The sequence below is a fragment of the Saccharomycodes ludwigii genome, chromosome V (assembly GCF_020623625.1).
Source record: "Saccharomycodes ludwigii strain NBRC 1722 chromosome V, whole genome shotgun sequence".
Classification (NCBI taxonomy): Eukaryota; Fungi; Ascomycota; class Saccharomycetes; order Saccharomycodales; family Saccharomycodaceae; genus Saccharomycodes; species Saccharomycodes ludwigii.
In genome coordinates, this window is record NC_060204.1 from 210396 (window position 1) to 226046 (window position 15651).

Here is a 15651-nt window from a genome sequence, read left to right on the forward strand (position 1 = left end):
GGCCTAATCCTCTGTGGAGGAAAAATATAATATCATTTGGATTCAAACTCAACATATCATTAAATTATACATATAATATGTATACATCACAAGTAAGAAATATTCTCCTCAAACCGTTCCTAGGGATTAAAAAAGACCTACACGATCGATTGCCGTATTACAAATCTGATTGGCTAGATTCACTTGACTACAGAGTTATACCCAGTGTCATAGAAACCTATTTCAACAATTTATTACCTGCATTAGCCTTTGCTCAAGACATGTTTGATAAAACAGACAATTCATATGGCGTAAATGAAGTACTATTGAGTAGTGCAATGGCTGGGATAATATTTGGTATATTTGGTGGACAACCCTTGTGTATCGTTGGCGTTACTGGTCCCATTTCCATTTTCAATTACACAATTTACCAAGTGTTTTACAAGAACAGTAAAAATGCAGGCAAATACCAAGATATGAATTATTTTGGGTTCATGTTCTGGGTTTATATATGGAGCATGATTTTCCATTTTATCACAGCTAGTTTAAATTTTGTTTGTGCGTTACAATATGTTACTAATTTTCCCTGTGACATTTTTGGATTATTTATTAACATTATATATATTATTAAAGGTATCGAACTTTTAGGTCAGCAGTTTTATAACAATAATTCTACTCAGGATGTGGCCAATGGGTTTGCCAACGTAGTAGTTGCCCTATGTATGGCACTTTTTGGAACTTTAAGCAAATTGATTGTTAAAACACACATCTTCAATCATAAAATTAGGCTTTTAATCAGTGATTATTCCACCTGTTTAAGTGTTATTTTTTGGACTGGATTTATTCATTTCGGCAATGGTTTATCCAGGGTGGAATTTAAACGTTTACCCATAACAAAGTCTTTTTATCCAACATCCAATGATAAGACATGGCTAGCTTATCATAAATTAAGCACTGGTGAAGTATTTCTAGCATTGCCTTTTGGTATTATACTAACCATTTTATTTTATTTTGATCATAACGTGTCCTCTTTAATGGCACAGAGATCACAATACAAGTTGAAAAAGCCAAGTACATTTCATTATGACTATTTCTTGTTGGGGATTACCACTGGTATAGCTGGCATCTTGGGTGTACCAGCACCTAATGGTTTAATTCCACAAGCTCCTTTGCATACAGAAAGTTTATTGGTATGGAAAAATAAAAGATATGAGATAGACGATGATAATTGCGTCGAATTAAACGATGGGACAATCAACACTGTTATTAGAATCAATAGTGGCAATGCTGATGAAAATGCTTTAGCAAAGGATATTCAGCATGAAAGTAGTTGGACTTTAAAGAAAATATTGGGGTATAAAACAAAATCCACTATTGATACGAATATTTCGACTAAACTCGTTGCAAACGACGAGACAGGTGATAATGAAATCAATGTATTTAATGCTACTAGCAGTGGCTCTCCTAATAGGAAAATGGAGTATGACACAGAAAAGGAAAAGCAACATGATACTGGTACTTCTGACTTATATGTGGAAAGATGTGTGGAACAAAGGTTCACGAATACAGTTCAAGGATTAATGATATTAGGTACAATGACTCGTCCATTATTGGTTTGTTTGGGAGAAATACCACAGGCTGTTTTAAGTGGATTATTTTTCACCATGGGTATAAATGGGATATTGAACAATACTATTGTGAGTAGAATCTTGTACATTTTAAGCGATAATAAAGAGGATAGCAGTGCGTTAAGTAAAATATCTACAAGAAAAATAATAATTTTTGTTTTTGCTGGGCTTTGTGGAGCAGCAGCAGAAGTGGGTATTTCTAATAGTAAAGGTGCAATTGGGTTTCCATTGATTTTGTTGCTTACTGTTATTGCTACATTTACATTCCCGGTATGGTTTTCTCAAGAAGAGATAAAAACATTGGATAGTAAGGTAGCACAAGAGTTTACATTAAAAAATATAATTCCACATAATTTATTATCATCATGAAGAATTAGGATTACTTCCAGTGCCAAAGGAGATACAATAAGCATTATCCCACCGATACATATTAAGATTTAGATATTCCTATATATAAAGACATAATTGAAGTACTGTATATACATAAATGTTTTCAAATTGATACATCCATATTTCTATTCGATTCCTTAAAAGGAAAGAAAAAAAAAAAAAAAATTGAATAGAATAGTTAGAATTTTTAACGAAACTTTTTTTTTTTTCATTTAAGAAAAAAAAAAAAAAAAAAAAAAAAAAAAAAAAAAAAATTTCTTTTTTTGTTTTATAGAAGGAAAAAAAAAAAAAGCAAAAAAAAAGTAAACTAGCGGGGAAGCACACATTTAATAATAAACACTTTAATAACAAAAATATTAAATTTTTTAAATTTAAAAAAAAAAAAAAAAAAAAAAAATAAAGGAAATAAAATCAATAATATCTATAATCGTTCATGATTCCAATACCAAATGATCCAGCCCTACTACGAGAACATATTTACTCGGAAACAGGTGATTTACACGTAGTTTTAGACCCAAGAACGTTTTCCGATATAGATGGTTATAAGCCAATTAGCGCATATGGGCTAGGTTATTTTAACTATTACATGAAGACCGATAGAGAACTCAGGGAGAAACGTGTTTTAGATGAAATAGTGATTCATGTTTATAATAACTTTAACTTTTATTTTATAATTTTCTGGATTTTATTCGTTATTTATGCAGTGGATACTGCTTTGGATAAAAAATTCTCAAAATATTATTATTCTAATAATATTAGCAACATAGACGAGGAATATTCATCTTATACAGAAGATGAGGATTACTATGATGATGATGATGATGAAGAGCTTTACTACGATAATGGGGAGGATGAGGAAGATGATGATGAAATTAGTCTGCCAGAAATGAAATACATTAAACATTCAAAAAAGGATGATGATGGAATTATTACAGGGAATACAGATAAAAAAAATAAAGCACAACTGAAAAAAAAAAATAGAAGAAACAAGAGAAGAAATTATAAGAAACGTGTGGGTGGTGGGAATTTTGTGAGTAGATTTTTATACAAAACCTTTTATATGAAAAATGACGATCAAAAAAAGTACGATCGTCTTTATGGGGATGATGATATTAATAGTATTACTAGTAGTCAATTTGAATATCACCATGTGAAGGTTTAATTTAGTTTCTTTTTTTTTTTTTTTTTTAGCCAAATAAAAAAAAAAAATATATATATAACTCATCAATGATTGTGTTTAACATAATACGTGTGTCTGACTTAAAAATTTTCAATAGATTGATGTATCATTATTCTAATCACTTAAACGTTCTGAATTCCAAATTAAAAGGTAAAAAATGTATAAATAAACATAAATATTAAACCTGGACTATTGTCATACATACATACATACATACATACATATATACTATCTAAAATTTACCTTGCATTTCTGGTACAATGTTTTTGATTTTGCCAGTTTCAAAGTAATTTTCAACGTTTTCCACAACAATATTTTCCATTCTTAATATAGTTTCTACGGTATGTGTACCCATATGAGGTAAACCTAAAACTTGTGGCATTTCCAATAGTTCTTTTGGAACAGTGGGTTCGTGTTCAAAAACATCTAGACCAGCACTTCTAACTTTACCGGATTTCAAAGCATCAATTAAAGCGGCTTCATCAATAACAGCCCCTCTGGCAGTATTAACAATAACAACACCGTCTTTCATTTTACCAAAAGCCTCTTTATTCAAAATGTGTCTGGTGCCTGCATTTAATGGAATATTGACACTGATTACATCACTCTGAGCCAACAATTCGTCAAAGGTAACATATTCACAGCCATTTTCTAAATCTGAGCTTAATTTATGTCTATTATGGTAAATGAATTTGGCAAAACCAAATGGTTTTAATCTATCAACAATGGTTCTACCAATCCCACCCAAACCTAAAACACCGACGATTTTACCTTGTGGATCATGACCAATTGGTGTACCAGCTGCAGGGGCGGTAGCATTTCCTTTTGCATCAGCCCATTTACCCTCTAATAGTAACCTATTACCAATGGAAAAGTTTCTTAAAGCACCTAATAAAAGGAAAACGTGATCATCAGCAGTGGCTTCATTAACAGCATGAGGAACATGTCCAACCTGAATGCCCCTTTCTAAAAACCATTTAACATCGATTTGGTCATATCCGGCACCCATATGTTGAATCCCTTTACAGGTTGAGGGTAATGCTTCACATAATTCCTTATCAAACCTACCAGTTTGTTTGACTGATGCAAAAGTTCTGGTAATGAATTGAACTTTGCTCAATGGAGAGTTGGGATCTTTTAAACCAGCCAAGAATGTTTCCCTAGTGGTTGAATCTGGAACAGTGATTATTTCAGCCTTAGAACCTAATCTTTCCCAGGCTTCTTTAGCAAAAAGGAATTTTCCTAATCTTAGAACAATTGGCTTTGGTGACATGTTTAATTTTTTTTTTTTCTGTGGGTATTACTATTGATCTTTTTTTATTTCTGTTCTGTTACGAACAGGAACAATTAAGGTAAGATATCAAACAAATGATAAATTTATTCCAGAAGAAGAAAGTGAAAGGGAGATACATATATATATATAGAAAGAGAAATACGACATATTTTGAAATGTATTATTATTTTTCTTTTGTTAAAGTAAAGAAAACAAACAGTATTTTTTTTTTATTTTTTCTGAGATTATAAACGGACAACCATCTCCCACTTTTCTTGTGGTGGTAATCAAAAATAAAGAATAAAGAATCGGAGGAAACCGTACCAATCTATGGCTTAAAGCGCATTTTTTTTGTATCTCAGTGGCAATAATACCAAAAAAATGATTGGTTCAGTGAATAAGACTCGCTTTAATTATCTACTCTTTTTTTTTGATCACTTTTTTTTTCCATTTTTCCTTATCAAAACCATTAAAAACTCACAGAGTAAAGCCGTTTTTCAGCTTGTGGGGAGTAATTTATTATCCTTACTGTGTCGTACAAAAGTATATATATACACGTGACCATACACTTTCGTTCAAAATGATGAATACTAATCACCTCCCCTCCCCCCCCTCCTTCTACCACCATTTTCATAATTTACTTTTAATACCTAATAAACTATATCCTTTTATTCTTATACAATTCATAATATTAAGTCATTGGCTTTATAGTATATTGCATTACTTTTGCCAGTTTTGAGAGATATAAAGTACTTATTGATAAACGTTCTGTGGCTAGCAATCTTATTGTGTGTTAAAAAGGCGGGTACTGTCCATTCCAACCGTAGCGAAGAAATATATATATATATATTTTTTTTTTTTTTTTAATTTTTTTTAGATGTTTAAGAAATGAAAAAAAAACATTGTATGTAATCTTATAACACACACACACACACAAAAACCCAACTGCATTGTAAAATATAATATATTACCAATCAATTAAAAAAAAATAAGAATATACACAGTGCCCTTTTTCATTCTTTACATCTAGCAACTCTTACACCAAATAAAAAATATATACATACAAAACATATTTCCAATGAATTCAGTACCGAGCGGTAACACCCCCAGAGGTAATACAGTTACTAATATTGGCGGCAAAAACATTATTCTTCCAAGGTACAATTTTAAAGTGGGTCACCAAAGAGTCCAACTATATATTGATTTTGAAAACAATGTTGTTAATGCAGTTACTGAAATGATTGTTATCCCCTTGATCCAGGATTTAGACGAGATCATTCTAGATTGCAAACAAATGGATATTAATAAAGTTTATGTAGAGGACATAGATATAAAAAATTTTCAACATTTATATGCTCAAAGTGCTCTAAACAATAAATTTTTGAACACTCCAGAACTATCGGATCTCGATTTGTTCTATTCTAATGGAAATTCTATAGAACAAGCACAAATGTTAAAGGAAAATCTTCCACTTTTCAATAATAAACAAAAAGAGGATGGTAACACTTCTATTAACGAATGCGATGATGGGAAATTGTATATTCCTGTACCTGAATCGATCAACATTTCCCTACACGATACCTCAAGTTTATTAAATAAATCATACACGCCTCGAACACCTTCCCAACAAGATATGATTTTCACACCATTAACTTTGAAAATAGAATATACTGTAAACCATTTATCACAACAACAACAAGGAATACTTTTTAACACAGATGAGCTCATCTCCAAAAGTTTGTGGACGGTACATACAAATAACAATCTAGTAAACAACAGTACTTCCTATTGGCTACCATGTATGGATGCTTTGGACGAAAAGTGTACTTGGGAATTGGAATTTATTGTTCCGAAAACTTTAGATTTTAAAAATGATCTGATTGTATGTGGACCAGAATTGACAACCTTGAAGGTACTGGATTATCATGATATTGAGGGTTGGAAGAGTGTATCTTTTCAAATTTTCACTCCTATTGCAGCACACCATGTTGGTTGGGCTATAGGCTCTTTTAAAATTCGAGAAATAACACAGTTTAATCAGCGTGCAAGTGGTAATATGGATGACAATGGTATTCTGAACAACAAACATAGCACAAATACTAAGCATGTACACAACAATGAAGACAACGAGGAAGATGATAATAACATAAATAATAATAATAATAATAATAATAATAATACTACTACTAGTACTACCACTACTACTACTAATAATAATAATAACGCTTATGATTTTGAAGAAGACAATGTTCCAATTACTGTTTATTATCCCTACAACATCCCAGAAGAAACAATATTAAACACTACGTTAATATTACCCAAAGTAATAGATTTTTATACTAAAGAATTTGGTTCGTATCCATTTACTTCATACTCCCTCTGCTTTATATCTGGTATAACAACACCTATGGATTTTACAGGACTCTCGATCATAGATTCTAGCATTTTATATCCTTTGGACATAATTGATTCAATGCTAGACTCAACGATAATTTTAGCTAAATTACTGGCAAACCAATGGTCTGGAGTTAACATTACACCTCTCAATTTTGGTGACATATGGTGTTGTTTAGGAATGGCAGGGTACATGACGTTAAAATTTATCAAAGAGCTAATGGGCATGAACCAATTTAAGTACATTTTAAAATTGAATTCAGAAAAGATTGTACAACAGGATTATGTGCAACCACCTATTTCTAAATTGGTTAAATTTCCGGTAGCAAACAGTGATTTGGATTTTATTAGATTGAAAGCACCAATGGTTTTATATATTTTGGATAAAAGGATGACAAAGACTGAAAGATCATTTGGGATGGCCCGTGTTTTACCCAAGATTTTCTTACAAGCGATGTCCGGTGATTTACCAGCAAATACTATTTCATCACAACATTTCAGACATGTTTGTGAAAGGGTTAATAAGGGTAAACTAGAAAACTTTTTTAAACAATGGGTATACGGTTCTGGTGTTCCGATTTTTAGAATTACCCAAAGATTTAACAAAAAAAGAATGATGGTGGAAATGGGTATAAGACAAGTGCACGAGAAAGAACTGGGGGACAACATTAAGAACGCCAGCTTTAATTTTGTTGATAATGCAATTTACGAGATATCCCAGGTTGGCCCAATAAATAGAACACCTGTTTTCACTGGGAGTATGACCATCAGGGTTCACGAAGCAGATGGAACTCCATATGAACACATTGTTAGCATCCAAGATACTTTTACAAAATTGGATATTCAATACAATACCAAGTATAAAAGGCTAAGAAATAGAAGAAGAGTTAATAGAAATTTGGCACAAATTAACAACAACAACAACAACAACAACAATAATAATGGCAACGAAGACGAATTTAAGACTGCTCCGACACCCACATCTGCACCAGGTCTTAATGAAAGCAATGACAGAACAAACCACGAAGATAATCAGTATGAAGGAGAGGGTAGTAATGTCACGACCACTACTAATAACGAAGACGAAGAAGGTGAAGTTGTATTGGTTAACTGTCTAGGCGATGTATTAACTTCTTCAAAAGATTGTAAAAAATGGGATTTGACGGATTTTAATTCTACTAGTGGAAGTGATGATCAGCAACAAAATGAAGCATTTGAGTGGTTGCGTATAGATGCAGATTTTGAATGGATTTGTAAAATATATATCAATCAACCAGACTATATGTTTGCCTCTCAATTACAGCAAGATAGGGATGTGGAAGCACAGATTGATAGTATTCATTATTTTGAAGATGTTATTATGAACAGCGAAACTAGTTCTAAAGTTTATTCTTCTATATTAACTAGAACTATCATTGATGAGAGATATTTTTATGGTGTTAGATTGGAAGCAGCCAAGGCTTTGAGTAAGTTTATTATTAGAGATGAGTCTACAGATGGTGGCAGTAACCATGCCAATTTGTTTAATGGTGGAGTAGAGCATTTAATTAAAATTTATAAATATTTTTTCTGTTTTTCTGAGTCTAATATACCAACAAGTAATAATTTTGGTAATATTCCAAATTATTTTTTACAAAAGGAACTACCTTTACTAATAGCCAATGCCAAGTTGGAAAATGGAAAGCCACCAAAGTGTGCTAAATATTTCCTTTTGGATTTGTTAAAGTACAACGATAATGATGGTAACGCTTACAACGATTGCTATTTTGTTTGCAATTTACTCGAAGGTATAGTAACTTTAATAGTGGGCGATAAAACCGATAATACATTTATCACCCAGGCAATGAAAGAATTAGAAAGGTACGAAAATTTAGATAAATGGATCTCATCGTATAAACTCTTGATCCATAGGAATTTATTATACGGAAAATTCAAGTTGTTAGTTAATGGAGTGGATGTTTTTAATTATGATAGTTTCCTCAGTACTTTATTGAACAATTGTTCTCAAGAGTATTTACTCGATTCCAAGGATATTTTGCAAGACAACACTGCAGATTTTAATATTTATGAAGGTTTACAAAACATTTTTTTATCATCTTTCAAGATTATCTTTATATTAGGCGGTATTAAAAATAGAGAGTTTTTGAAATATTTCTTTGAAAACGTGTGTTTTAATCTGAATCCATATATAGGGGAAAGGTTAGTGTTTGTTTTTCTTGAGGCTATAAATTATATTGCTATATACGGTATGGAAAATTTTTTGGATGATGATTTTGTAGCTTTACAACAAGAATTCAACCCACATGGGGACAAATTTGTATTTGATGAGAGTAAGGTGAGCGTTTCTGATTTAGAAAAAGAAGAGGAAAAGGAGGAGGGAGAAGAGAATTTTGAAATTTTTTTGGGTGATAGTTCCGAAGGCACTGTTAGAAGATACAAAACAAAACAAACTGTTAAAAATGAAAAATTGAAGAAAACTATTGCCGGGACTATTATTGTGCTGAGAAAACTTTTCGATACCTATAATCCATTGAAGCAAATGCTATGGTTTTTATTGAACGTAAACTTACTTACCGATTTTCAACGTAAATCATTTTTCGATATATCATCTGTCATATATAAACAAGAGAAAAAGTACAACGTTGTTTTAAAAATTCCTAGAGATAAGAAATTGATAGCACAAAAATGTCCAAATAACGTGATAAAAATTAAACGAAAGGGATTAATGAAAATAAATTTGAGTGCACCTACTGCTTCTGTAATAACAACTGGAAATACAATCAAAGTTAAACAGAAAAAGAGGGAAAACACGAAGATTAAAATTAGTTTAAGCTCTGCTAACAAACCGAATAATGCTGGCGTAACAAATAGTAGTAAACGTAGTTCAAAACTTATAAAAACCCGTCCTGTTAGGGGTGTTGTTAATAGAATTGGTAAATTACCATTGAGATATATTCGCATAGATTCCAAGAACAAAAAAGTGTTTGCGAGCTCTTTACCATACAATGGCAATGTCTCTGTCATTAAGTCGACTTCTCGAACCTTAAAATTGAAGATTTTGTTACCATCTGATAAATTGTCGAACATAAAAAAAAAGGACTACGACATAGAAAAGGTATAGATTTAAAGATGTTTGTATTTAATTGTTTACATAAGATGTTACATATGATAAACTTTTTAATTTAAATTTAAAATTTAAAATTTTTTTATCTTTTTTTTGTTTTTGTTTTGGTTGCATCAAAATACCGAAAATTCTTGATTTATTAAAAAAAAGAAAAAAAAAAAAAAAACAAAAAAAAAAAAAAAAAAAATAAATATAATAAAAAGCTCTTAAATGTTAAAAAGTTTACGCTTCTTCAATGATTTTATGTATTAAATAACAGAATTAGCATTATCAATAAAAGAACAATGTTTATAGAAACATTTCTCAAAGATTAATTAAAATTTTTATTTCTTAATTTTCTTATTCTTTTTTTTCTTTTTTTTCCTTTTTTTTTTTTTAAAAGAAAGAAAAAGAAAATAAAAAGACAGAAAAAATAAAAGAAATGTTTTTTTTTTTGATTACATTTTTATATCTGTACAAGCTTTTAAATGCTGAGGAACTGACCAGGAATAGATACAATCAGAGTTTGGAAATTGACACTAATACTAAATCACAAACAGATATTCTTCTATCCCCACAAACATCAGCGACTATAACCTCTTATTTAGAAACTTACACAGAAAGTATTATTTCTCTTCAAGAAACTGCAAGATCTAGACAAGTTGTTTCTGATATTGAAGTTAATGAACTAACGCCCAATGAAAAAAAGAGTGTAAATATACTGACTGTTACAGAAGATTTGGCGACTATATCTTTCCAATCGCCTACTTTAGAGATTTTACTGCATATGAGTACCACTGCTAGTATAAATGATTGTGCTAGTAATAATTCCATTCATAGTGTAATTTCTAAACCTAGCACTTTTAACTTGAACTCGACACTTGATCCTGTTCTTGGCAAGACAGATAATAATATTAATATTAATGATTCAATGGTAAAGAAGAGTAATTTTGAAAGTGAGTCCGCTGATCATGAAGAGCATCTGAAAACGTCTTTACCAGATGATGAGAAATTTTTGTCATTTGATAAGTGGAAAGCTAAAAAATTGGACGAATTGTTTTTGAAAAAGAATGATCAAAAGTTAAAAAAATATACATCACCTTCGAAACAACAGCAAAATAGTTTTATAGATAATATTATTGGAGAAGAGATGGAGCTAAACTTTGATTTTTTAACTGGCGATAAGCCGACTGATACAAGCAACAACAACAATTTAAAGAGTCAAGTGGATATTTCATCGAATAAGCATGAATCCAATAAAAAGAATGAAAACAGTACTATCGCAACAGAGCAAGTGTATGACAGAAATGAAGAATACGAAGAAGGATATGAGTTGGAAGGCAAGCCTTATGAGAAAAAATTTAATTATGCCTCGATAGAATGTGCAGCAACTGTAGCGAAAACCAATAAAGAAGCCCAATCCATTATGTCAATATTACAAGAAAATAAAGACAAAAGTCTATTAATTCCATGTGATGTAAGTGGACCAAGGTATATTGTGATAGAATTATGCGAGGATATTTTAATAGAAGAAGTTGTTATTGCCAATTTTGAATTTTTTTCATCAACTTTTAAGAAAATAAGAATATCTGTCAGTGACCGATTTCCTGTTTCTAAAAGTAACGGTTGGAGACATTTAGGTGATTTTGAAATGGAAGATATCATGGGGTTACAAGCTGTATCGATTGAGTCGCCAGTTATATGGAGTAAGTTTTTGAAAATTGATATTTTATCACATTATAGAGATGAATATTATTGTCCAATTAGTTTGGTTAGAGTTTATGGGAAAACAATGATGGAAGTTTTTAAATTGGAGGAGCATTTTTATCAAGAAATGGAGGAGTCTAGTAGCAACAAACTTGAAGATGGTGTTGGAATAAATGAAGAACAAATTGAAGCGGAAAAAGATGGCGAGAAGGTTGACTGGGGGGTTTTGAAACAAAGCACCTTTGATTTTACAAAGAACATACCTGATTTTTTTTTAACATCGGAGAATTTCAGTGATGTTTATGATATTAATAATAGTAAGAACGGTGAGCAATGTAATGCACATTTACCGTATTTAAAATTTGAAGAGTTTTTGATCAGCCAAAAAACATCCGAATTGTCCCCTTCATACTGTAGAGTTGACGCTGTTATTAGTACTACTGTCAGTACGATCGAAGCTACACCCACGAAACATATATTAAACAATAATAACAGTGACAAGATCCTATCATCGGCTGCTGCAGCACAAATGATTATTAATAGTAATGCCGGTAGCAATACGGAAGAATCAATTTTTAGAAATATAATGAAAAGATTAGCTTTGCTTGAAAGTAACGCAACATTTTCTATAATGTATATTGAGGAACAAAGCAAGTTATTATCACAAACATTTGAAGCGTTAGAAACACATCAAGAAAAGGTTTTAAAAGATTTGGTTTTGGCCATGAACGATACGATAATTAATAATTTAGAAATGCTACAACAATTTGTGGATATTTTACAAGAAAATAGCAAAAATCTTATAAATATTAGGTTGAATGATATGGAAACTCTATTTGACAGAAATATCCAAGAGGTACATTATCAATGGAAAGAAGACATTGTTTTTATCAAAAGATTAACATATACTATTACTGTGGCATTTATTTGTTTACTAATATATGTTTTAATGACCAGAGAAGCTTATATAGATCAATATATGAAAGACGATGGGTGGTACGATACAAGCACATCACCTTTACTTAAAGCAAAGGAAAATCTAATGAGATTATATTCTACATCGCCTACAAATGGTAACTTGACGTCAGCGAATGGTATCGGCAATAAACTTAAGCATAGAAGGCAGTTTAGTGATCCTATATTTTCCACAAAAAAGCATGACGGTAATATCAGTGATAGTAAAGATGTCTTTGAAACTGGGGACGTTGTTGATGGTATTTATGGTAGTAACAAGCAATATAGTTACGAAGACATCGGCAGCGCTGGTAGTAATTCTAGCCTTGCTAGTAGTAGTAATAGTAGTCGGAGTAACAGTATAAATATGGGGGAGGATATAGACATTTAATACCCAATTGGCGTAAACATAGTTACCTTTTTTATAGTAATAGAGTTTGATTATATCATGAGAACATATATAACTATATATATATATATATATATGTATGGAAAATAATTATTAGAAAAGGAAGGAATTAAAACACGAATAACTTGTTGGAGCAATTTGCTCGAAAAAAAAAAATTATTATTAATTAATAAAAATCATATTGAATGAAGGTTGTTTTCCTAATAATATTAATAATAATAATAAAATCAGTAACATTATCAAGGTTATGTTTTATAGTAGTACCAGACAGTACTAATTGACGCGGTAAATGATAGATTCAAATATAACCCCTTTTTACCATTTTCATTAAACAAAGAGATATTATTAGTGGTTTGATTTATTTTTTTTTTTTTTTTTTTTTTTTTGGCCTTTGGTATCATCATCTTTATGTATATTATTAATAATGGCATGATTGATATTATTAGTTCAAACAGGATTAAAATTGTTTTTGGCAATTAAATAACGCATTAAAGTATTATTATTAGTGTTACTAATACTACTACTACTACTGCTACTGTTATTAGTTGTATTGTATAAACTGTAACAATCGGATAATGGGGTAGGTGGAGTCAAACCATCGGTAACATTGCACATATTATTGACAGTAATATGCATATCACCAATGGTAGCAGCAGCAGCAGCAGCAGCAGCAGCAGTAGTAGTAGTAGTAGCAGCATTATTAATAGCAGCAGTAATATTAGAAACGGATGTTTTCATATTGTTGTTAATAGTATTATAGGTACTATTAGTTAAATCCTCCTGTTCTGGACTTTCAAAAATTTGCTCATCTTCATAACACTCAGGATCATCGTATTCTGTAGAATTACTATCAATCCCACTTATGTTGGGCCCAATATTTTCAACAATAGGAGTAGTAGTGTTAGCATTAAAGGTTTGATTATACTGCATCGAATAAACACTATTATCAGTATCCTGACATTCGTAAAAATAATTATTATAATTGTAATAATCATATCCTACCTCATCAATAAGTTTTCTATTACCTCGATTATATTGTTGTTGTGGCGGTAAATTTAAAAAATAATCTGTGATGGCAATTATATCCCGTATAATAAAGGTATTGGTTAAATCCTGCTCACTTAGATAGCTCAGTTTTAAATAAAAGTCTATATTTTTTCTGGTAAAGTCCGATAATAAAGTGGTAATCTGAATAAACTTGTATTTTTTCCGTAAAGATCTATAAATTTTAGGAGGGTTTCCTGTTTCATCCATATTACACATATAAGGCTGAAATATTTCATTTAAAAAGCAATGACAACATTTACGGAAAGTGTCTAAATCCAAAGGACTACCAAAAAGAGGAGCTAGAATGTGATTATTTGAAGTATCATTCGTAAATAAAGTATTATAAATCTCTACACTGTCCAAATTTAAGATTCTAGAGGATATTAAAGTAGCTACGGATGCTTTAATTGTGTTTGAAAAATACATAAATTGTTTGGAATACATGGTCAATTCGCACAAAAAAGAAGAAAGTTGATACAAACCAACAACTTTTTCTACAATTAAGGAGGTATTATTATTTTGAATGTTCGAGATATTCAAATCGTTATGAATATCAAAGTTAAAAAAACAACATTGCAAAACTTCTTCTAATGTAATAGTGTGTCCGATTTCCCAATTTAAAGTAGTCAAAATGTGGGATTCCATTTGTATAAAAATTTTGGTGTCATAGTTATTTTTGCAGAGTAGACACAACTCCTTTAAAGCTGGAATTCTTAATTTTTTATCTTGATATTTACTAGCAATCCAAAGAGAAGTTGCAACAACCAATTGTAGATGCTTACTGTAAACAATCCTTTTAGAACAATACCGATCACAAATGTGGAGAGCCAAATATAGAGTATCTTGTTTCAAATGGAAACTGTTATGTAATTCGATTAAAAAATCAACCAGATATGGCCTCATGTACCATTTTAATTCTGGTTGAGAGTCTATCATATTTGGATCTGGCAAATCATTAGTCTGTAGCTGAGAGTATAAGGGAAATAAATCTGGTATATATATCTGCAGATTATGTAAAAAAGCCTTTCTTTCAAAAGAAGCTAAAGATTTGTTATACTCTTTAATTGGCAATTTCTTTGGAGGACCAGTTGTGGGCATGGTGCTGACAACAAGGTTTCTGTGAGACATTTAATATACTTGCATTAATAGTAAAAAAAAAAAAAAAATTAAAAATACGTATGATTTAAAAGAGAATTGGATAGATTAAACAATGATTATGGTTGACTTTTAAAAAGGGAAAAGAAAAGGATGTGAGGTTGAGTAAAATAATAATAATAATAATAAAAAAAAAAAAAAAAAAAAAAAGAAGAAAAGAGAATAAGATTTCAAAGAAAGAAAAAAAAAGATGGATAAACCTATATGGTTATATTTTAACAACTGGAACATTGTAATTGACCTATAGCAATTAATTGTAAATAATAATGAGTTGGATATAAATATTAGCATATAGGAAGATATTTTTTTTCTTGTATGCAAAACGTTTGATATATATTTATTTTATGCGGTTTTTCTTCTTTTAGTTAAATTCTCTTTTCAAGCGATATAGACATAAAGATTTGGTATAGTTTGTGTGATAAAAGAAGGAAT

The 15651-nt window shown here is 30.6% G+C and overlaps 6 protein-coding genes across 6 annotated transcripts; 4 read left to right on the top strand and 2 right to left on the bottom strand.

Moving 5' to 3' along the window:
* Positions 1 to 77: 77 nt before the first annotated feature.
* BOR1 (Bor1p) lies at positions 78 to 1976 on the top strand (the record flags this gene model as incomplete). Its single annotated transcript, XM_046079292.1, has 1 exon — positions 78 to 1976. The coding sequence occupies one exon, from the start codon at positions 78 to 80 to the stop codon at positions 1974 to 1976; it is 1899 nt and encodes a 632-aa protein (XP_045933536.1).
* A 454-nt stretch (positions 1977 to 2430) lies between these two features.
* SCDLUD_003884 (uncharacterized protein) lies at positions 2431 to 3159 on the top strand (the record flags this gene model as incomplete). The annotated part of the gene is made up of 1 exon (XM_046079291.1): positions 2431 to 3159. One exon carries the CDS (start codon positions 2431 to 2433, stop codon positions 3157 to 3159), a length of 729 nt encoding a protein of 242 aa, XP_045933537.1.
* Positions 3160 to 3409: 250 nt separating this feature from the next.
* GOR1 (glyoxylate reductase) lies at positions 3410 to 4450 on the bottom strand (the record flags this gene model as incomplete). Its single annotated transcript, XM_046079290.1, has 1 exon — positions 3410 to 4450. One exon carries the CDS (start codon positions 4448 to 4450, stop codon positions 3410 to 3412), a length of 1041 nt encoding a protein of 346 aa, XP_045933538.1.
* A 1078-nt stretch (positions 4451 to 5528) lies between these two features.
* On the top strand, positions 5529 to 9965 carry TAF2 (transcription initiation factor TFIID subunit TAF2; the record flags this gene model as incomplete). The annotated part of the gene is made up of 1 exon (XM_046079289.1): positions 5529 to 9965. One exon carries the CDS (start codon positions 5529 to 5531, stop codon positions 9963 to 9965), a length of 4437 nt encoding a protein of 1478 aa, XP_045933539.1.
* Positions 9966 to 10389: 424 nt separating this feature from the next.
* SLP1 (Slp1p) lies at positions 10390 to 12999 on the top strand (the record flags this gene model as incomplete). The annotated part of the gene is made up of 1 exon (XM_046079288.1): positions 10390 to 12999. One exon carries the CDS (start codon positions 10390 to 10392, stop codon positions 12997 to 12999), a length of 2610 nt encoding a protein of 869 aa, XP_045933540.1.
* Positions 13000 to 13464: 465 nt separating this feature from the next.
* Positions 13465 to 15162, bottom strand: SCDLUD_003888 (cyclin family protein; the record flags this gene model as incomplete). The annotated part of the gene is made up of 1 exon (XM_046079287.1): positions 13465 to 15162. The coding sequence occupies one exon, from the start codon at positions 15160 to 15162 to the stop codon at positions 13465 to 13467; it is 1698 nt and encodes a 565-aa protein (XP_045933541.1).
* Between the last annotated feature and the right edge of the window lie 489 nt (positions 15163 to 15651).